Here is a 21,651-nt window from a genome sequence, read left to right as displayed (position 1 = left end):
AGGGTTTAGCTGTGCAAACTAGTAAGACACTTACTGACAGCTGCCTGCTAGGAACTGGACTGAGTCCTCCTATTCATTGCAGCCAGGGCTACAGCTGTCAGACAGCTGACAAGACTCATACAAGCACGCTACATCTGACAGATGCTGCTTTTTGGCACTACTTGAAAATGCTTTACTATTACCAATGAAATGGAAGTCAAGTGCCAGGAGACAAGATCTGCCACTCTTCTGCAGTTACTAAACTAATTGACAAGATCATGATCCTTTTCTTCCTTTACAATGATATCTGCCAGCTGCATTGATGGCAAGAACGTCAGAGGCAGCGTCTGGACACACGGGCTCTCTCTGCTGCCAACTTTTTACCTTCAAGTGTTTCTGGACACGTTCGTTCTTCTCCGCTTCAGTGGTGCGCTCCTCCTCACTACGGTCCTTGATAGTGGCTTCTGACCGCAGCTCAGCGCTGGCTTCTGCAGCATTCTCATCCTGCTCATCATCATGCTCATTCTCAGAGTGCATGGGCTCAGCGACGTGAGGGGTGCTCATGGCAGTCTTCAACTCCTCTTTAGTCTTTTCAAGGTCCTCCTGCACCATCTGTGCCTGTAGCAAGACAACCACAGGGGTTAGACAATGTAAACCTGAAGACAAGGTTTCTTTGCAGTGCAGAAGACTTCTGCCCAGAAGGAATGCACAGAAGCACTACTTAGGCACATACAGCAAGCCCTGCAGCTGTTGCACACCGAAGTGTTATGTTTCCAGCCATCAATCATTTGCAAAACCTTCTGCTAACTAGCACTTCAGAGGTACAATTCATGGAAAATGAGTCAAACTAATTAGACAAACTAATTCTACCTAGAATTAGAACAGTGTACTTATTCCACCAGGAAGAACAAAGCTGTGTATCTGCAACTACCTTAAGCTTGCAGATAGCCAGTGTAGTGTGGCAGGTCACAGAACAGAATAAAGAGCAGCTTCAGAAAAAATATTGCTGTTTGTTCAGATTCTGCTTTACCTTCTGTTGCCACTCCTGGGCCTCACTCTCCTTCTTCTGCCTGGCTAACTCCAGCTGCGTAATCCTAGCTGTGAGTTCTGCCATCTCAGCAGCCTGCAAAAGAAATGCTTTTAGTGGGGACAAAACCCAAGTATCTGCTAAATGAAGTGCTTAGTCCAAGTCCTAAATAAAATTAGTATCTTTAACACCTTTTTGTTAATGAGAAAGCCTTTTTGTATACTTCAGTCCCACTGGTATCTCTGTGATGCAAGGGAATAGGAAGCCAAAAAAAGTTTTTCCAGAGCTACAGGTGTCGTTTCTGTGAACCCAAATCAGGGAAACAATCAGGGAGCATAGAACTGTTCTCAGCACTGCTTACAACAGTGTGCAAAAAACACCACAACCCAAATATACTGTACAAATATACTTGCATTTATGCACAAGTTCATCTGCCTGAGACTAAAAATTAAAGAACCAGACTATGGCTCCCACTATGATCACAGCCTTTTAGCTCTGAGAGCTTAGATCCTTGCCCTGCCACTACCTTCCCTACCAGATTTTCAGCTCACCCACTTACCAGTTGTTCCTGGGTCTTTTGTTGATCATGGGATGCTTTCAGAAGAGCCTCCTTTGCCTCTTCTGCTTCTTGACGTTCTTTAGCCAGTTTTTCTGCTTCCTCCTGAGCTCGTTTTCTCTCCTGTTCCAGCTCCATGGCTCTGCGTGTCTGTTCTTCCAGTTCTGAAGAAAACAGAGTGCATTTGAAGAGAGATCAAGTATAGAATGGCAGTAGAAGATGCCCCCACCCCTACCTCAAGGATTGGAGCTTCCCTTCACAGGAGTAGGTAAAGGAGACACACAAACAATTCTCCTACCTCCTCCCTTTCATGTACAACTGGAGCTGGAAGACTCAGAGACAGGCCTGTTCAAAGCCAGGAGATTACTTGCCTAATAAGATTTGTGGTGAAGTATCCAGCTCAAAATGGTGTCTTTAGAGGCAGAGAAGCATACAGCATTTTGCCTAGATAACACTGCACTTTAACATTGGCCAAGCAATTAGACAGTAAGAACCAGAGTGCTGGCTGATGTGACAGGTACTATGCTTCCTAACTTCTCCCTCTCACAGAGGTGCTAAGATAAAGCTTCAAGCCAGCACATGAACAGCTACAAGGTGTTCTGGCTATCACAGAGGCAACCTGCCTGCCACCTCTTTCATGCAAGCTGTACTTCAGCAGTTGCAGACTGAGAGGTTACTTTGAATTTCAGAAGGCTAAATCAGTTCTGCCAAAAACAGGGCCCTAACACCACTTAGCACACAACACCAGAGTGCCAAATGGTTCTGGGATGCTACTAGCTTTACTACTTAGTAACTCTTCTCACTCAGAATACACATCTAGGAAATACTCTACTACTCCATACTACCTTGCTGAGCTTTCTTGGTTTGTTCCTCAATTTGCTTGAGTCTCTCCATTAATTCCTCTTTCTCACGTTCAATCTTCTCCTTCTCCTTTTCTGCCAACTCCCTCTTCTTCTTCTCATTCTCCAGCAGGGCTCTGATGAGGGGGAAAGCCACAATGCAGTTTAGCATTAACAACTGCTCATACTGGAGCACTTCCTGGTAAAGCTATGAGCATGCCAGAGATGTGCACTATAGCACTGAGCTGATCAGCTTTAATCCAGCTGTATCTCTTTAAAGTGAAAATGCAGAAAGAAAAAGCTCTGCTGACGTTTATCTCCATGGGGCACTCATAACAGCAATGTTGCCAAGGAAAAACTCCTCGTATCAAGACTCAGATGAGTTCTGTCAAATAGATGGACGTATATTTAACTTAGAGCCTGACAGTGGGTCATCCTTATAATGAGTGCTATTTCCATCATCCTGTTAGATCCACCAAAGCATAAAGCAATCTACCCCATCTTTGGCTCAAGCAGATTAATAACGAGGTGCTGCTGGCAATTTTGCTAGCATATACTGCTACTGTGCAATGATCAGTCAAGTTCAAGTTACATGGAACCATACCAACCTCTCCATCTGTTTCTGATGCTTCTCCTCCCGAGCTTGTGCTTTCATCTGCTGCACCTCAATGGTATCTGGTTTACGTCTGCGCATGTAGAGCTCATGGTTCCCCATGCAAAGTGCCAAGATTCGCTTGTTAATCCTTAACCGAGGGGCATAGAATACAAAGTCCTTGGAAAAAGGAGATGGTAGCATTAGACTTACTTCTTTTCAGTAGAAACAAGGAATGCAATACATATCTCAAAACCCTGAACCGTTAGCCAGCTTTTCTCACCAGGATCTAATTTATCAGTGGTGGTAACCAGACCTCTGTCTTTCAGAAACCTGATAAATATACACAGAGGACAAGTGCCCAACTTGCTGTTACAGCGTGCTGTGCTTCACTGTAAAGCATTCTTGTATGTAGAGTACATATTGACTTAGACTGATAGTTTTATTACAAACACAATCACGGGCTGGCTTACCAGACACACTGAAACTACAAATTGCCCCACCTTTCCTCCCACGTGCTTATTTAATGCGGTGGTCTTGCCAACCACATGAAGTGTAATGTTTTGTCTTCTGCCAGAACAGGTATTAAACATTATGTCTTGTGGATAAATAACTTTGTTCTGTTAACAAGGTGCAACAGCAGCAGCAAGCAGCTGTTCTAAGCAGCAGTGAAACAAGTGACCAGAGGAAGTAGAACAGAGGTATCAGCTGATACACAGAAAATTAAGGAGTCTTCATTAAGATGAAACTAAGCTGAATTATGTCTGTTAAAAGTCTGGAAGGGGGAAAAAAAAAAAAATGTCCTAGCATACCCTACATGATGACCTGATGCTTCAGCTTCCAACAGGGTAACAAACACTACACTTGAGGGAAAAAACTGCAGAAGACCTTCCTGCACACTACTAAATCCAACAGGCTGCATAGGAAGCATTCACTTTAACATAGATGCCTCAGATCTTTAACTGTAACAGCAGAGAACTGAGTGACCTTAAAAGAACTAGAAACCCTAAGCTAAGAGTCTACCTCTTCCACTGACTTTGAAGGTTAAGCTGAAGAATCTTCTCCTCTCCTAGCAGATAGATAGTTTAGTTCTGGCTATTAGGCCCATGCCATGCATACTGCCCTGAATACATTAGGTGGTAAGTAGCATTGATATTATTGATAAATAGATTACATACAGTAAGAAGCCTGATCATTCAACAATAATAAAGGATTGGAAGTTTTTTTTTTTTTTTTTTTTTTTTAATACTAGTTCAGATGTTGCTTCTTACCGGTGCTTTCTTGTCAATAGGCTTGATAACAAACTTCTTGTCATTGAATGAGATATTTCTGATCTCACTCCAAGGGAACCCAATTTTCGGTGTTAGCCTGCAAAAATGCAAAGCAAAGGAGTTAGAAGTCCCAAGTCGCTCCAAATTCTTGACCTACAGTGCAAAGCCTAAAATTCTGCCAAATCAGCCCACACTGTATTTCAGTACTCCAATACTGACTGGAATCAGCAAATAAAACTGCAGACATGTAAACATGAACTACAAACATAGGAAACAGTTCTTCAACACCTGCCTTTTATTTTTATTTTTGTTTTTTTTTAATAAAAACTGTAACTGAAGACTGTATCTGTGGCAGGAAGACTTTGGATGCAGGTGAAGCAAGTTTGATGAGATATGACAGCTTCTTATATTTTTTGGTCTAAAGCAACACGTTTTATGAAAGCGTTTCCTTACATCAACTGTTTATGCAGTACCAGATCTTTCTGGCTGTGTCAAAAAGGCAGTCAACAACAATACAGAGGGTATCATTTGTGGTTCCCCATGGTTTAGTTTAAGATATTTGACTTCAAAAGAAAAATTACTTTGAATATTCCTTTGTACTGGAAAGAAGCTGAAGCTAATGATAAAGAGAGAGGCTTTATTACCTGTCATTCTGCTCATAAATGTTGAGTCCAAGAGCATCTACACCCAGCCAGAGTTCAGAGCCCTTCTTGTTCTTAATGCTGAAGTAGTTCACACCATACATTTCTAGATCCTGTGCAATCTTCAGGTACTCCAAGACAGCATCTTCTCTGCAACATACAAAAAGAAAGTAGATATTCCTTTCTTAGTCCATTTCAGTCATTAGAGTGAGAAGATACTGTCCTCCTACATGGATAGAACAGCAACAAGCTGGAAAAGTTCCAAGTATCACCCTGGAAGATAACAGTGGACAAGCTCAGCAAGTTTAGCTTTGCTATATAACAGTGTAGACTAGCAAGGGTAGAGGTACATGAACCTAGTTATTCTTTAGCAGAATAACCTGAGGAATGCCCACAGTCATCCTGGAGTAAGGGGTGAATTTTTATGTTGATGTTTTGCACTAGCATATTTGCACTACTTTACATTCAGCATCTTCATACTGCATCAGTTACCTAATCATTCCTCGATGTTCCTCATGCCACACCTGGATCCTCTCCTCCCACTGGTCCTTGTTAAGTTTGTGCTGTTCCAGAACTCTAGAAAGGAATAGGACATGCATCAGAAGAGCACATGGGATGTTTCAGACCAGCCACTACATCTACGTACATCACTCCTGAGCAACATTTCCTTGAGTACTCCATTGGCACACAATTCCATCACATAGGTGGTCCAAGATATACTTTTATTACAAGGCTTCCTAGGGAAATGGGTAATAGTCTGTCAAATCCCACTCAGTTGTGTTTCTTCTTGTACCATTGTATTTTTATTTTTCAAAACTTCTCCCACCATATCTGATTAGAGTTTCTTCAGTAGCAACAGGATCTTTAAGAGTAAAGCTTTTAAGTGAATACCAGTCTCAATGCTCACAGAAATACACAAGGCTGGATTTCATTCTATACAGTCCAATCAAGACCAAGAAAATCCCAAATCCTTTAGGGTAAAGAAGTTCTAAGACTAATAGGTTCACTTACCTCTGTGGGAGCAGTTTGTCACTAGCAAGGTAGCCAGGCTTGTGCACCTCTTTGTTAAAATCACCATATTTTGACTGGACAGCATAAGAAGCCAGGAGGACAGCTGTTTCTGGAGGGCAATAAATGTCATCATTCAGGATTGCCTCCTTCACTTGAAGGAAGAAGAGGCGCTGTGTGATGTCCTGGATCAGCTCCTCTGCCACATCCTCCGGGTAGAACTTGGCACGAAATTTGAAGAGCAGGGGACTTTCCTTGCGCACATCCTGTGCTGTCACCTGGAATGACAGAATTCATAAGATTTCACAGGCAACACCTTCACTGAGGGGAGTAGGTTTATGAAGAGAGAGAGGACAAACATGCGTTAGAAAACCTCCTTTCCAATGCAGAAGCGAACAAGCAGAGAAGCAGGGATTTTCAGCTCTCTACTGTTAAATATCTCCTCTCCTCACCTTCTCCCCATAGCATTTATGGCTTGCCACAAGTTGTGATCACTGCTAGATAAGCTACTTTCCAGGCTTCTCTCCAATCAAGATGGTCACATGAGCACACATTAGGCACTATAGGGAAGGATAACAGGTCTGCCTGGATAGCAAACAGGACTACATGACAGAAGAATAGACTGGGAACCATAACTCCTCCTTCCTTGGTGGAGTCTGAAGAAAGGCAGTGCCAACTCATTAATTTTACTGTATTTCAGGTTTGCAGAGAAGCAAGAATAGATCTCTGACATGAAGACTAAGTCTGCCTCTGTCCTCCAAGAGACAGGAGCCCAAAACAGGTAAGAGTTTGAAGCACACATACCTTTTTGTTCAGTTTCAGCCATGTTGAGAAGCCCTTGGTGTCCTGATACTGAAGTCCAAAAAACCAGACCTCTCTTAGACCAATTGTCTTCACAACCTGGAAAAAAAGATTATTAGCAGGAGGCCCTGCCAGAGGGGCTGTGCTCAGTAGTGGCAGAAAGCACATTAAAGATTAGGACACTGGCCTTTGTAGTTTTTCATTTCCCCTGCTACTATGCTAATATAAACATACTAGAGTATGAGGGGTCCCAAGCGGGAGATGCATTTTATTCATTTGTCTCCCACACCTTGAAGTTTATTTGCTATCTAAAAGCCACAGCTGGAATATTGTTCAGCCATTTATAAGCCAATATGTATAGCCAAAATGAGATGCAACAGGTTGACAGCTGCAATAGCTGCCTGAAATTAACACCTCAGCTCCATTTTCAGGTACATCCCTCACATGTCCTGCAAATGCACTACTTCTGGGCAAGCCATGAATCACACTGCTGGGATGCATGTCCTATTAGGCTGTGCTATTCTGAGATTTGTACATTACTTACAACTATGGACAGGCTTTTCATGCAGCTGCTTAATGAGTGGCACCACAAAGAGGTACTGTAGTAAGTCAATACACTTCCCTTGTATCGGGGCAAAGAGCCACCACAGGGATCACCTGTACTGGCACAGAAGCGTTCTCCTTAGCCACAGCCCTAGCACACTATAGATACTGTGTAAGTAAGAGTTAAGAAGGCTTTACAGACATATCATAACATTAAGAGCACACCCAGTGTAGGGCAGGACTACTGCAGAATAATACTATTTCTGGTAAAAAGGAGGGGGGGAAGTTTCTTGGTAGAGCGTGTTCACAAACACAAGACCACAGCTTTGTGCTCTGGCAAGTCTGGGGTGTGCCACAGGATTTAGCAAGTCCAGACACCAATGTTCCCCCACAGTCCTCCTGAAGCCTGGGACATTCTTCTTACACCAGTGCAAAAGTGTGTGTGTGGGGGGGGGGACACGTCTCATCTGTCCCCCAGAATGTAGCTGTCACCTTCATTACTAGACAAGGAAGGCAGAGAGAGAACACATATCTGTTTTTAGAAGGTCTACACTGTACTTAAAGGACTTTTACACTCTGCCCAGCCCCTGTGCTTGCTCACATCTCCCCTTCACCAGAAGGTTAGGGTCTCAACAAGTTGCAGAAGAGGATTTAGCGCTGCCTTGCCCCTCTGTTTCATACAGTCTCTATGCTAAGCCCTTTTTTCCCCCCCTTCTAGATTACTTCCTCAGTGAACCCCACGGAAGCACTATTCCCTTCTGATGTAATCGATGGCATCGACATGACACAACACATTAACAACATAGGTTCCCTGCAAATGGATCGCTAGTCAGATTCTTTACGGCTTGTGTCAGATTTCTTCTAGTCTGACAAAGCAGCACTTGGGCCCTTGCTCCCTTCAGGCACATGAAGCAAAGGGAGCTTTCATCAGAGGCATGCCATTAGGAGTGCACATACGCACACAAAACCTACGCAAGACTGGTAGTCTGTACACATCATCCTACTGGTCTCCGTGAAAGCATTCACCCTGCCGTCATCTGAATAGGAACTGGAGCACTGCCTCTAGCCTGGAGTAAACACGGCGGGAGCGGGTCAGATAAACCTTCACTTGTAACTTGTATGTGTCACTCAGTAGGATGCATTCAGTTAAGGGGGCTTTCAGAGGAGCATTAGAAATTGCCACATATGTATTGAAAGCGTATGGTGCAAACAAAGAAAGGTTGCCCTGCAGCTTGAGAAAGGCTCCGTTCCCAGCAGCATTAACATTTGAAAGGGATGGGAGCTCAACCCCACTGCTGCATGTGTCTGCTTGCCTCACTCATTTGTCAGCAGCTTAAGCCGGGGAGCTCAACGCGCTGAACGGCCACCAAGGAACCGAAGGGCACCACACTGCGGCCCCTGCACAAAAGGGCTTTTATTCGCGGCAGAGCGACAACGACGGGCTGGACAGAAAGGGCGAGACAGCACTGTAGACTCACATCACGCCCCCAAACTGCTGCAGTCGCACTGAAGAGCAATGCGGTTCCTGCTCTGGTAACGCGCGCTGTAAAGAGAGGCACGTTCTTGCTTGTTACCCAAGCATGGATCTGACCCCTTTAGCCTTCATCTGAAGCTGCTTTCCAAGTAAGTGCAAGCGAAGGAAGCCTCTGTCCAGCAAGGGGAGAGGAAGGAGGAAAGGTATTCCTCCTCTGTCCTTCCCATCCCAGCTTCAAGAGACCATTTAGTTCCTTTGGCAAGGGGAAAAAAGGACAATCAAGGACAATCAAGCTTTCTACAGCCACAAAGAATCTGACTGGCAGTTAGCAGCACAATTAGCAGTCTACTTTTGCTTGGGGGCATACAGCATTTAGATTCCAGATTAACTACAGAAGTTTCAGAGAATCAAACAGTTATTGGTATTAGCTATGGACGGGTGAAAGCCAGGCACAGGGGATAAGGGAATACAAAGAATACTATTTAACACAGACTACTTAAACACCCAAGTTTAGTCTCTAGGCTGGAGAGAGTGCCATCTTCCTCCTGCCAGGGAGGCCATTAAGTCAGTCCCAGGCTCGTGTTTAGCTTGCAGTACAAGGTGTAGTCTTCAACTGGCAACAGACTACAGGCAAACTTTAATTCTAGCTGTCACACAGTACCTTGACCATCTATGATAAGGCCCTTGCACCTGCCAAGTAATTAAGTCCCTCTTCCTCTGCCTTCAGGGAGGAGGTAACCTAGATGTCATCTTCATCTTTTAGAGACAACCTAAGCACATGAATATTACCATTCTTTTCAAGCATTTCGAGTGTAGAGGAGAAAACGTGACCTGTTCTCCTGCTTCTCATTTTTCCTACTCCACTTTTCCCAGGTCTCCATGACTTCATTTTCTCTACTTCCATCCCTCTCCCAAAGCATGTGTCCTTCTCCCCTCTATGTTCTTGCTACTACATGCTGCCACAAAACAGGAGAGCCACAAGTAGGCCTCCTAAAAGTAAGTTTTAGCACCAGTATTGGGCTGATGATTGCCCTTATTCTCAGTCCATGAAATATACCACCATCCTTGATTGCAAGCGTGGAACCCACACAAAAGTGATACAGGTATGCCACAGCACATAAAGCTATCTTGAACCTCACTTGATATCCTGTTTGAAAAGGAAAATAGTCTGTCCCCCTTTCTATATCACTAGCAAATCAAGTACTTGTGTGAGAAAAATGCTATGAAGCCACAGTACTGGAGGAGCTCTGAACTGGTGGCACATCTACAGTTTCACAGTAGTTCTATGCAGGCTAGCAAACAGGGCGCTTAGCAGGTAAGTGTTATTTAGCTCTTACTGACACTCAAACACTCTGTGCCATTGCACAAGCACCCTTCCTTGATTAGGCCATGGAAGTGCAAGCAATCGACAGTAAACCTAGGCTTATTTGGTTTCATTTTCTCCAGTGATTTTGGTTGGGAAGATAGAAAAGCGTTCTCTCAGCTGTTGTTGAAAGTTGAACATATCATTGACACAGCCAGGGATTTAGGTGTTCAGATGTGTTATGCCCAAAAATCTAGTGTCAGTAGAAAAGATTAGAGGTAAGAATGGAATTTATAGGAAGAAAGCTCCTTTTAGTTCAATTGACAACTAGGAATAAATCGCTAAATAGATTTTTTTTTTTTGCTTGCAGTTTCATATATTAAGAAGACTTTTAAGTAGTTTACCATTATTCATGTTCTAAGAGGAAAAAAATAAAGTTCAACAACTCTGTGGATTGGTACCTTGGATGCATTTGCAAGGCCAAGCATTAACTGTAGACTATTCAAGAACTAACAAGGTTTCATCCAGACACTTTCAAAGTCACAGAAAGGTGAAATACACTGCCATCTTATACACCTGCAATGACAAGTTATAGATTACTTTTACAGGAAAACCTTGCACAAGCTAATCCGGAGCTAGATCACACTGAGATACAGCTGATACTTGCCTTTTAAGTAAATTGAAGGGTTTTTTTAATTGTAACTCTTTAGTCTGGCCGAAGGCATAGAAGACGCCTACAGAGATTAAAGCCCAAGAATGAAGTAATTCAGGACAAGCTACTATCACTTGTGCTGGTTCTCTTTTCCAGTCTTCCTAGATTTAAACTGTCCATGCAAGACTACCATGCCTCAAGCATTTAGATCATCAGATAACCTGTGAACTACTCCTGCTCTCCTTTTAAGCCTTATTCTTATTAGTTCACAGCATATAACTTTGATTAAAAAGCCCAAGCTCCTCAAATAATTTGTAATACCTACAAAAAATTAAAGAACCTACAGCCTAGAGGAAAAGAAAAAAGTATTTTTTTTTTTGTTTCAAGTTTCACAGCTTAAGCTATTTGTGATTCAAAATAGATAAGATTTGTTTACTAGATAAGATTTAGTTCTTACAGGCTACAGAACATTTTAGCCAAACATTGGCTAATTGCTAGGCAGCTTGCTGCTCCACTTCGGCCATGTGAAATTAAAACACGCTTCACCACCCCTTGCAACAAGGACTGAGGAAATCTGCGTCTCTCCAACACACACAAGTGCGCGCGCGCACGCACACACACACCCCACCACCCACCCAGACACACACCCTAGCCCCAGCCACCCTGGGCACTGAGGGACACAACTCAGCCAGATATTCGACACTGATGCTGTCCTCGTCAGACACCAGCTTGATGCACTGGCAATTTTGTCCTGCTTTGGGTGCTTATCCTCCAGGGCAACAGCACACTGGCTGCACAGAAGAGGAAGAGATTCTAGATATCCAGTGCCTTCCTAGGCACATGACTGGAGGTAAGGCTGGTAACTCTGAGCAACAGAAAAAAAAAATGGAGATGCTTTGAGTGTCAGGACTGTCTGTGACTTTTCTATGTTGGAAGGCCCAAGACCCCTCTTCTACACAAGCAGTCTTTCCACTTCCAAGCTGTTCTGCAGTTACAGTAAGCAGTCACCTATTCCACGTTTTTAGAAGCTTCTTCTTTTACATTATTCTGTGGATGACCAATTCAAATATTTACAAAGCTACAGAGCAGCCTGGCAGCCTTCCTTTTGATCAGAATCTGGCTTGAAGAAAACCAGGCTATGGAATCTACAGGTCTTGCATCATCCTTGGATTGCAAGGAGAGTCAACGTAGCTCAAAATTTATTACCTGCCTGTTAACTCTGACCTCTGCTTTTGCAGCTATTACCCAGGTAGTCACACACATTGAAAACTCTCCAGAAGACCCATTAATGGCTATACAAAACACAGTGGTTAATTACAAAGGTTCACTAAGCACTGCTCTCAGTACAATGTTTTAAGCTTGCCAGGTAGCCCGTTCCTTCTTTTGTTCCTTACAAAACAAAAGACACTCAAGACATTAATTTGCATTGCTGGTGTCCAAGCAAGGCCTCAGAGCCATGCACAGGACTTGAAGTGGGTTCCCTTGAAGCTTGAGGAAAATAGTAGAACAGAGTTTCAGGGTAGAATTGGTTTCAGCATAAGAAGTCTCTAGTTGTTTGCTTAAAGAATGCGTCCAGAGGAGCAACAACAACAAAGACACACGCACTCTGCGGCTATCCGCGCCCCATGGGGAACATGAGGTGTTCAGAAATCCACACATCAACTGAATTTACTGTCCAGCTTCCTACTCTGATCAAGCTACATTAACATAACCCTTTAAATTAAAGAAACCTACATTTTTGTGTGGGAGTGTAAATAATAATAGATCAATTTTAATCATCTCTGAAACAAAGTCAGTCTACTTAAGACCACTGGAGCAAGGGTTACCCTGCCTGCACACTAAATAGGTCTTTTCTGTACTGAGTATGAAATATCTAGCTAGGTACTGGATATAGAGGTGCAGATAAGACTCGGCTTAAGTACTTAAACAATGTCAGCTTTCAGTTGCTGTCAGTTATGAACTGTGAGGATCTAGGAGTAATAATTCAGCTAGTTCAGAAACATTCCTTTCAAATTTTTTAACCTATCTCTAAAGGCTAGGAAAAAAGATATCTTGCACTCATATCAGTAATGACAGCAGTAACTGCCAGAAGGCTTACAGTCCTTGATGGGTAACTAACTGAGAAACCTCTATAATGCCAGACAGGATACAAACAAACAAGTTAATTCTAGAGTAACTTCAGAGAACAAAACTTCTGACTCTTTGTTGCTAGGAGGTCTGAAGATGCAGAACACAAGTGGTTGCTGCAGAAGAAACCTCATGTTATTTGTAGCGAGTGCTTTCCTCGCAGCTCACCATGCACCTCAAGGGATACTTCTTGTAAGCAGTTCACGAGGCTTTTGCATCCCCCTCTATCGCAATTTAAAAACTTGAACATAAATAACATTTCTCTAGTCTTAAATCATGGGAATATCAGTATTTGCTAAGTGTTTGCTCCCACAGTTAAAGAGAGCATATCACTGCTTTGAAAACTAGCAAGCAAGGCAATTAAAGACCTCTGATTTTTTTTAAAAAAAAGCATCCTAAACACAGTGTTTGAATTTCAGTGTTTCTGCAGGCATCTGCAGCTAGTAATAGCTATTAAATAACTTCTGTGAAGAGGAGTGCAACCACAGTAACTCCTCACAAATTGCTGGGCTATTAACATGCATTAGGACAAATGCAAGTTGATACCTTGTGTTTAAGTCTTTGGAAAGGTGTCAGATTGATTGATTATTCCAGTTTGGAAGATACAGAAAAATTTGAAGATATTAGCAAGGGTTAGAGAGCCTCTTTGAAGTTTCATTTTAGATGAAGTCGACAGGAATGACTCAAAGCTCAGTCATCCCATTCCCTCATGGTAATAAGAACTAACTTTGATATCAGAACAAACTTAGGAACAGCATTATCTGAACCCAACGTGAATCTAGAGTTTATGGTAAATTTCTTGTTTAAGAAAGCTTACATCCATTTCTTCATCAAAACACTGTACCAGAAAAGTATTTTCTTTACAAATACCCTTAAAAAGCTCTGGAAACCTAGTAAACCCAGATTAAGCTTGGAGTTCAAGCTAGTTATGACCTGCATGTGAAAGAGTTATAAAATTAGCTTTGGGAGAAACACCTGCAAAGCACTTCATTATAGCTGAAAAGCACTTCATTCTGCAAGTTTAACAGCCAAGTTATCCTTCAAGGAGATTGAAGGGATGCCATGAACTCTAGATTAGGCCAAGAGAATGAACATTGCTTGCATTGGCTAACACTGTTTCTCAAAAGACAACAGATCAGAGGGGAAGAGGATAATCTCACTGACCACTTGGACTAAGATTAGCTACATGGCCTCCCATTAATTATCCTCTAAAAAGGTTAATGGAGCCAGTAAAATCACCGGTTTGCTTCAAGAGTAAACCTCATACCTGAGCTACATTTCCAGGAGAACGTCTCTGCTAAGACTTGTAAAGTTTTCTCTGTGCAAAGAGTGGAATCCTGTTTTAGGTCATTTATGTGAAGGGAGTGTCATACACAACCTCCCTTCCACAAACTGATTCTGAATTAACTTTCTGGAGTTTTACACTGTATAACAGCTGTTGTTTCCCCTCCCAGGTGCCAGTTAATTGGTTTCCAGCAACTACATAACTTGTTTACTTCACAGGGATCCAGAAAGATCCCATCTCTGTCCCCTATTGATCTCTCAGCAGTTTGATGAAAGCATCTGGAAGATACACGGTCTATCCTCCAGCTATTTCTGAGTAGAGCACACTAGTCTTGGAAAGCAGTGAGCAGTGGGCCTCATCACACCAGTACCGTTCCTGTTGCTTGGCACAAAGCCTTTTAGTGCCACTCTTCTGAACAGGGTGGCCCCTGTCTCACTAGCACCATCTGCAGCAAAATGCTGCCTGCTTTCATTGCTTGGACTGTGTACATAGAGGAGTGCAATTCACAGGCTAGTGATGTTTTCCCCTATTGCCGAGTCTGAAAAATGCAAAGCGGGGGAAGAATTTCTTCACTGTGACAATAACAGAGCACTGGAACAGGTTGCCCAGAGATGTCATGGAGTCTCCTTCTCTGGAGATATTCAAAGCCCGCCTGGATGCAACCCTATCTAACATGCTCTAGGTGACCCTGCTTGAGCACAGGGGTTGAGCAGATGATCTTCAGTGGTCCCTTCCAACCTCAGCCCTTCTGTGATTCTATGATTTTATGCAAATTCTCTTCTACACATACAGAAGCAAAGTGGCATGCTTCATTGAATTATACTTCATTTGAGGTTGTCTAGGGTGAAATGTACCATAGTGAAAGGCTTTCCTAAGGTCTCTCTCCTCACAAAACAAAAATCCAGTAATGACTTTATGGCAGAGACATCCCACAAGAGACTTACTACTGTATGTCAAGATGATCAAAAGGCATTTGTTGCTCCCTACACTTTTCAGTTGCTACAGTATCACGCCAAGTATGTATTTAACAAGTCTGATAAAAGAAGTGTTGGAGACATTCGATGGTATTTCTACCTCTCTACTACCCTGCTGCTCTTGCTACATATCTAAAAGATTACATGTATAAGCAGCACCACATTGCAGAAGTTAAACTACTTGCAGAATAGAAAGACAAACTTCAAAAAAGGGAAGCTTGAAAAGCTTCAGTATATGGGAAGGAGATTCATGTCCTTTCATAACTTAAAGTTTCGAGTTTAGTTTCTTCAACTGTCTTTTTAAAACTAAAGTAGATTGTTCCATTTTGCTTGCCAACACCATTCCAACTTCAACATACAAAAGCTACATAGCTTACTGCACAAGCTGGTTTTGGCATCTGACAGCAGCCACGGTGCACAGCCTTTTGCCACCTTTTTCAAAAAAAAAAAAAAGAAAAAAGAAAGAAAAAGTGTGTGTAGAGAGAGGGGGAGAAAGTGGAAAGTGTGTTTGTGGGCAGAGGGAAAAGAAGAATGGCACACAAAAAGCTTGAACGGTCACCACCATAACTGGCTCTAGCAACATCTCAGAAAAGAAGAACGTGGCTTGTTTTGGCCATGCCCAAGTGTCTTCTGTTTTTAGGCACTGCTTTTTCAGTCATTTGGTATTTCCATGAAAACCCAACCTTTTCCATTTTGGAGGATGAAGGGTGGGGAGGAGAGGGTTAGAGAACGTGTTTAACAGAAAAATGGTTTCCTATCAAAAAAATACATTAGAACATGATCTTAGAGATACCATAACTTAATATCCAACAGGGGCTCCATCTACAGCCAAACAAACATTCAACTTCTCCCCTTCCATTTGGCCAATTTCTGCAAAATATGGGTGTGTTTCTAACTTGCCCCTTCCAAGAGTGCCAAAGTGCTAAATGAGAGGATTGTCTCTGTAAGAGTTTTTAGCCTATTACAGTTTGTCACTGACCTCCTTAGCAACAAGCAGTCAATTTTTGGTTAGGCTACTGCATTTATAAAATCCAGTAAGTTTCCACATGTCCCTGTGAAATTTGAGACATGTTTGCATACCACTGCAACCACAGGCCTTTGCTGCACAAACAAGATGATTTCTGGGTTTTGCTGGAGGAACCAGCCGCTCTCCAGAGACTCGCTGCTTTCTGCTATGAAGCTGTCAAAGAAAGTTCTCCGTTCAGTGCATTCACTTCCTGTGATCACATGTTCCAAGCCAGGATCCTGAGTATTTAACCACTGCTAGGGTGAAATGTACCATAGTGAAAGGCTTTCCTAAGGTCTCCCTCCTCACAAAGCTTAGTTTTACAGACTATGAAAGACTAGCTACATTTATTCCACAAATAATTCAATTGGGTTGGAGTTTCTCACGTAGTTTAGAGGGATTTGGTCAGCCTCTGCTGTCAGCTTTAGTAACCGTGAGAAAATAGGAGACTGTCAGATTGGTGCCCTACAAAACCACTGAATTCAGTGCATCAGATAAGCAAGTCAGTACAGGGCACATGAACTCAGAATCTGAAGAGCTCTCGCTCCTAGTGAAGTCTGCAGAATCCTTCTGAAGAAAAACACATACACACACCAGTATGCACTAGGCTCACTGCTGGACATAAAATATAGGGAAGCATCAGTGATTAAGTTTAGAATGAGCAGAGGTGCCAGTTGTTACAATTTTATTCCATAGCTGAATGCCCTTTTCTAGTACAGTTTAGTTTTGACCCCAGAAGCTCATGAAATTGGAGAAAGCCTTCTTAGGAAAGCTTTCCTAAAATCTGAAGCAACACAGAAGTATTTCTAGTGTCACATTTCTCCTTAACCTGGGACTGAACCTGTGGCTCTTAAAAGGATAGCTATGCCCTCCAATGGGACTGGGTGCTTTTGGCTACTCCTGTAACCAGCTTGTTCTGGAGTAGCATGCTGAAGCCACCATGTCTCGGACTTCATGATATTCAGAGCCTAATGTTGGAAGGATTGAAGTTCACATGGAAAACTATAGGCTAAGAGAGTGCGAAGCATGCCATTGTGCAGCAAATCTGGTTTGAAGTCAGGTAAATAGAGTTGATTTTAGGCTGGGAAAGGAAGTACTGACTAAACAGTTTAGTAACCACAACTCATTGTTAAAAACCCCGATGTAAGGCCTATCAAATGTGTACAAAGACCCACCCATTTATTGCATTCACCACCAACAGACCTAGTATTGCTGACAGCAAGGAGCCTCTGCCAGACAGTGCAAGGAATAAGGGGCTCAGAAGAGGATGAAAGAGCAAGGAGGGTCCAGCAGGGTCTAAGGTCAGGAACAGAGTGCTTGAGAAGCTGCCTTATACAGTGTGTTAGGGATATGGGGGGGAAGGAAGTACATTTTTACATCACAGAAGTGCTTGAAGTAGAAGATTTTGTAACTACAATATGTGCACAGGCTTCCTGAGAAGCCTGTGAATCAGTGTCCACTAAACCAGGGCATTTCTGGGAAAGCTTTCCAGGCAGCCTAGTGTGGAGCATTAGGAAAGTAAATTACTGTTACCTCTCCCTGCCCAAGGTATAGGCTAACACTGCCCAGGATGACAGAAAACAGATTTAAATATCACCGATGGAAGTCAGAATCACTTCACCTCAAAACAAACAAACAAATAAAATCAGAGAGACAGGACTTCAAAGCTATCTATAGCAATATTTAAACAGTGTTACCACAGATAATGTTAATCTTTTCCCTATGGGAGATGTGCAAAGCAAAGCAATGCTTTGCACCCTAGTCTCCAGTCAAACTGCATTTTTGTTTACTGCAGAGAAGGATTAAAGAAGGAAAAGCCATCAGCTCTCCCTGTTTCAGTCCCCGTGCCTGCACCCTTCATGCCCAGGAAAGTGGCATGCTGAGGTATCACGAGACAGGACATCACTCTCTGCCTGTGGGGTAAGCAGCACCCCCAGCAGGCATAGCCCATACTCAAACTCTTCAGTGAATCCACCAGCAGCAGCTGAAGAATGCGTTTTCTCCCTTGGCAGAGCTAATGCTTTTGCTAGTGAGTTGGTGCATACTGGAGTTCAGCAGCTGGTGTTATGAAGTATGTAATGTGGAAGATGAGACAGATAATCTGGGGAGAATACAAGGTTGTTGTCTATCCTCAGCAAAGCTAGACTCAGACTTGTACAATCCTCTGGTCTCAATTAATCCAGATTTTTTGCTTAAAATTCCAGACATCCAGATCTGGCCTGAGGTACCTCTAACAGATCATCATCATCATCAACAAAATCAATTTCTATTTAAGCTAAAGCTGTACAATTGCAAGCCTAGGGAAGAGGGTGGTGCAGGAAGACATCTCTAGTATAAAGCAGGATGTTACTATGCTGCATACTAAGCTAGATCTAGAAATATTCTTATGAGCAATCTTGGGGCAGCAGCAGCAGACTTCCAACAAAGCAGTGCAGCATCTGCCTTGTTCTGTCACTCCCAAAACTCACCTTGGCATTTTAACCAGACAGAAAGAGGGAAATTGGAGCATTTCTACCTGAAGCCCATTCACCTATTATTACTATGAAACTATCTCTAGACTCAAACCGTTCTTCCTCATGAAGCCATTAACTAGACGGAAACTTTCCAGAAGTCTTTTAAATCCTATTTGGAAGGGGCAAGTAAATGTGGGGTAACAAACATTTATTCCACCTTTAAACACAATAGGTGAAAAGGGACACTGTCGGAATGCTACTGAACAAAGCCAGCAGCCTGCACTGTAATGGTCTGTAGCTAGAAACTTCAGTAGAAGATAATAGCTTCCTTTTTTTTCCTCAAGTCAGACCTAATAGCTCACCAAAAGCAAAAGGGTACCCTAGGGCAAAAACATTCAGGATATCTTAATATTTTTCTGTGAAAGGGTCAAAATCAGGTTTCACACCAGAAAGTCTATATGCTGCAACAGCAAAACCGTAAGATAAAGTTATTTGGAGAAACTCACTCTACCTCCAAAAAGCCATGATGAAAACAGCCACTGCTCAGCACCAGCCCATCCAGAAAATACTAGATTAGCAATTGCAGGACCACATCATACTTTAAGGCAATTAGAATACAGACAGTCATAACCTTGTTCTTATACATCCCACCATGGGACCCAAACCTTCTCAGGAGGAGATAGAGCAAGCAGACTATCAACCAGATAGCAGTCATTGCTTAGTCCCCATTAGCAGTGTCAGCAGAGAGAATAGCTCAGCTAGACTTTTTTCAGAAACTAATCTAGACATCAGCTCAGACATTTGAAACATACTCTGTCAGCTGGCACATACCCAGTAAAACATTTTTAAGACAGGGAGGACAGGAAAAAAAGTAGCTAAGCTACAAGATTCCACTATGCCTAAATGATCTGAGGACTGGGGTAGAGGGATAGTGTAGTGGTTATTACATGTGCTTTACATGCTGAAGGTCCTGAGTTCAAGCCTCTGTGGAACCAGCATCAGGAAATCTTTGGAAGGTTGGACTAGATGCTCTCCAGAGGTCCCTTCCAACCTTACTGATTCTGTGTGAATCTGTGAGTGAGGTCAGCAGGTGTTAGCTTTAGAGGGCAGAGGGTAGAGTAGAGTAAATAATTAAGGGTAAAGTCAGTGTAGATGAACACACAGCACTTTATAAAAGCAAGGAAAGAGAGGTTTATGCAAGCGTAAGAAGTTTATAGTAATCTGTTGACAACTGGCCATGAGATGAGATGATTTGGTTGCAACATATCACCAGTGGAGAGCAGTATTTGCATTTACAAGGTGAGCAGAGAAGAGCTCTCCCTGTTCATATCCTTGCCTCCAGGTGATCTTTGCTAGATAACTAAATACAAAAGGCCTGTTGTTATTGGATCCTTTCATCACTTCACACTCAGCAAGAGATGCTGATCAGTTAAGTTTTATAGCCCAGTAGTTTAAGATGTTCAAAGCCCTGTCCTGGTATTAACCAAGCAATCCTAGTTACTTACCATTAGCTCACTAGAAGCTCTCATATTTTATGTTGGTATTCAATTTATCTCTTTATGCAAGGATTAAAAATTTGTTTGAGCACGTGCATACACCAGAAGTACCTGCTTCCACTCTCCCCAATAATTTTAGCCTCATTCATTGTGGTAGTCCGACTAAAAATCTCTCCTGCAAGAGGAAAGAGTCTTGAATTTTCCATCAAGAAATAAGCAGGCTGGTGTGTACTTGTATTCTCAGGCCAGAAAGAAAACTTTCCCACTGCAGCATGAGCTGAATAGGTACTTCCTTTGCCTGACTGCTCACAGCATCCCCAAGCCCTGGCAGGGCAGTGCTCTTTCTGCCTCTATTCTGAATTACTGTGGCATAGGTCTTGAATCACCTAGTCAGAGCCTACACAGGGTCACTGGTGAGGCTCTAGAACAATCATTTCAATATTAGTCCTGTCAAGAACCGACAACACTACCTCGAAAAAGAAGTCTTGTGTGCTAAACAACAGGATACAGCTTAATTCTTGTGGCTACAGCACTCATCCAGCAAGTCTATGCCGTATGGACAGTCTGAAGAAGTGGTATACACTGGACCTTTCAGAAATAACTGATGTTTATAAGTTCACTTTAGACCCAATTTTTCTTTTCCACCACACTTGAAGCACGATCAGATGCTTCTCAAATACAGACAAGTTGCTCAAGTCCAAGTTTTGCACTACAGTTTGTGCTCTATGTCAAAGGCAGCAAGAGCTGCAAAGCTGCAGATGGGCTTGAGCTGACTGAAAAATGCACTCACAGAGTAGGAATATCACTGAAGTCATTAGTAGTGCTTTTATAGCACCAGTTCCTTTATTTGCATAGTTGTGTCAGAAATTAGGCACAGAAAAACAATCACAAGCAGCATCCAATTGAGGGGACCCTTCTCCCCTCTAAAAACACCTCACTTTTTGATGAACTTGTAGCATGTCAAGTCAGGTTTACTGGAATATGCTTCTACAAGATAACTGTGGTGCAGTTCCATGTTGTGCACATGAATTCTAGACAGAATGCAGCACTCACTTCCATTATCAAACAAGTCAGACTTGAGATCACATAGTGCTAAAAGAAGTCTGGTAGCTACTCTCCTACGCAGTAATATGTAGGCAGCTGAGAAACTATAGTGCAACTCAGCATCTTCCCAAAAAGCTTTATAGCTTTGTTTTCCCCATTAAGAAAGGTTGTTCTTTACCAAAAGGCTAGGATCTCATCCTGCTTCCCTTCTCTCATGACTGGGCTGCAGAGAGCACTGTGGTATCTAATGTTGAATCACCCAGATGAGTATGAGAGGAAGTAGCATTTGTTGTGGTCAAAAATTTAAATAAATAAATAAGTTAGGTTTACTGGACCCGTGATAGATTATTTCTATGGATGAGTCAGCCTTCAAGTTTTTTTCTTTATTAAAAGAGGTGCAATGTAAAGCTGGCCCTAGAACATCTAGCACTGCTGAACCACACCCATGTTTGATATATCTGGTCTCGCAGTTCCTTTATCTTATCATTACTATAAAACTCCTTTTCCTTAAGCTATTAACTTGTTCAGATTCCTCTCCAAGTAGCAAAGCCTTGATCTCTTCCTAAGTGAGCGGACAAAG

General features: G+C 42.6%; 1 protein-coding gene across 1 annotated transcript in view; it reads right to left on the bottom strand.

The window, feature by feature from the left end:
- The window catches only part of MSN (moesin), a 57,042-nt gene that overhangs the window by 3,923 nt on the left and 31,468 nt on the right, over positions 1 to 21,651 (bottom strand). The window contains exons 3-12 of the mRNA XM_062584385.1: positions 6,718 to 6,813; positions 5,917 to 6,191; positions 5,398 to 5,481; positions 4,909 to 5,055; positions 4,265 to 4,361; positions 3,010 to 3,173; positions 2,408 to 2,538; positions 1,566 to 1,726; positions 1,010 to 1,102; positions 364 to 597 (exon numbers count right to left, since the gene is read on the bottom strand). Of these exons, the coding sequence (XP_062440369.1) occupies positions 364 to 597; positions 1,010 to 1,102; positions 1,566 to 1,726; positions 2,408 to 2,538; positions 3,010 to 3,173; positions 4,265 to 4,361; positions 4,909 to 5,055; positions 5,398 to 5,481; positions 5,917 to 6,191; positions 6,718 to 6,813 (1,482 nt within the window). The remainder of the gene's footprint in view (positions 1 to 363; positions 598 to 1,009; positions 1,103 to 1,565; positions 1,727 to 2,407; positions 2,539 to 3,009; positions 3,174 to 4,264; positions 4,362 to 4,908; positions 5,056 to 5,397; positions 5,482 to 5,916; positions 6,192 to 6,717; positions 6,814 to 21,651) is intronic.

This window comes from Rhea pennata, chromosome 11, assembly GCF_028389875.1.
Source record: "Rhea pennata isolate bPtePen1 chromosome 11, bPtePen1.pri, whole genome shotgun sequence".
Classification (NCBI taxonomy): Eukaryota; Metazoa; Chordata; class Aves; order Rheiformes; family Rheidae; genus Rhea; species Rhea pennata.
Note: the sequence above shows the minus strand (reverse complement) of the source record. Positions and strands in the feature narration are given on the sequence as shown.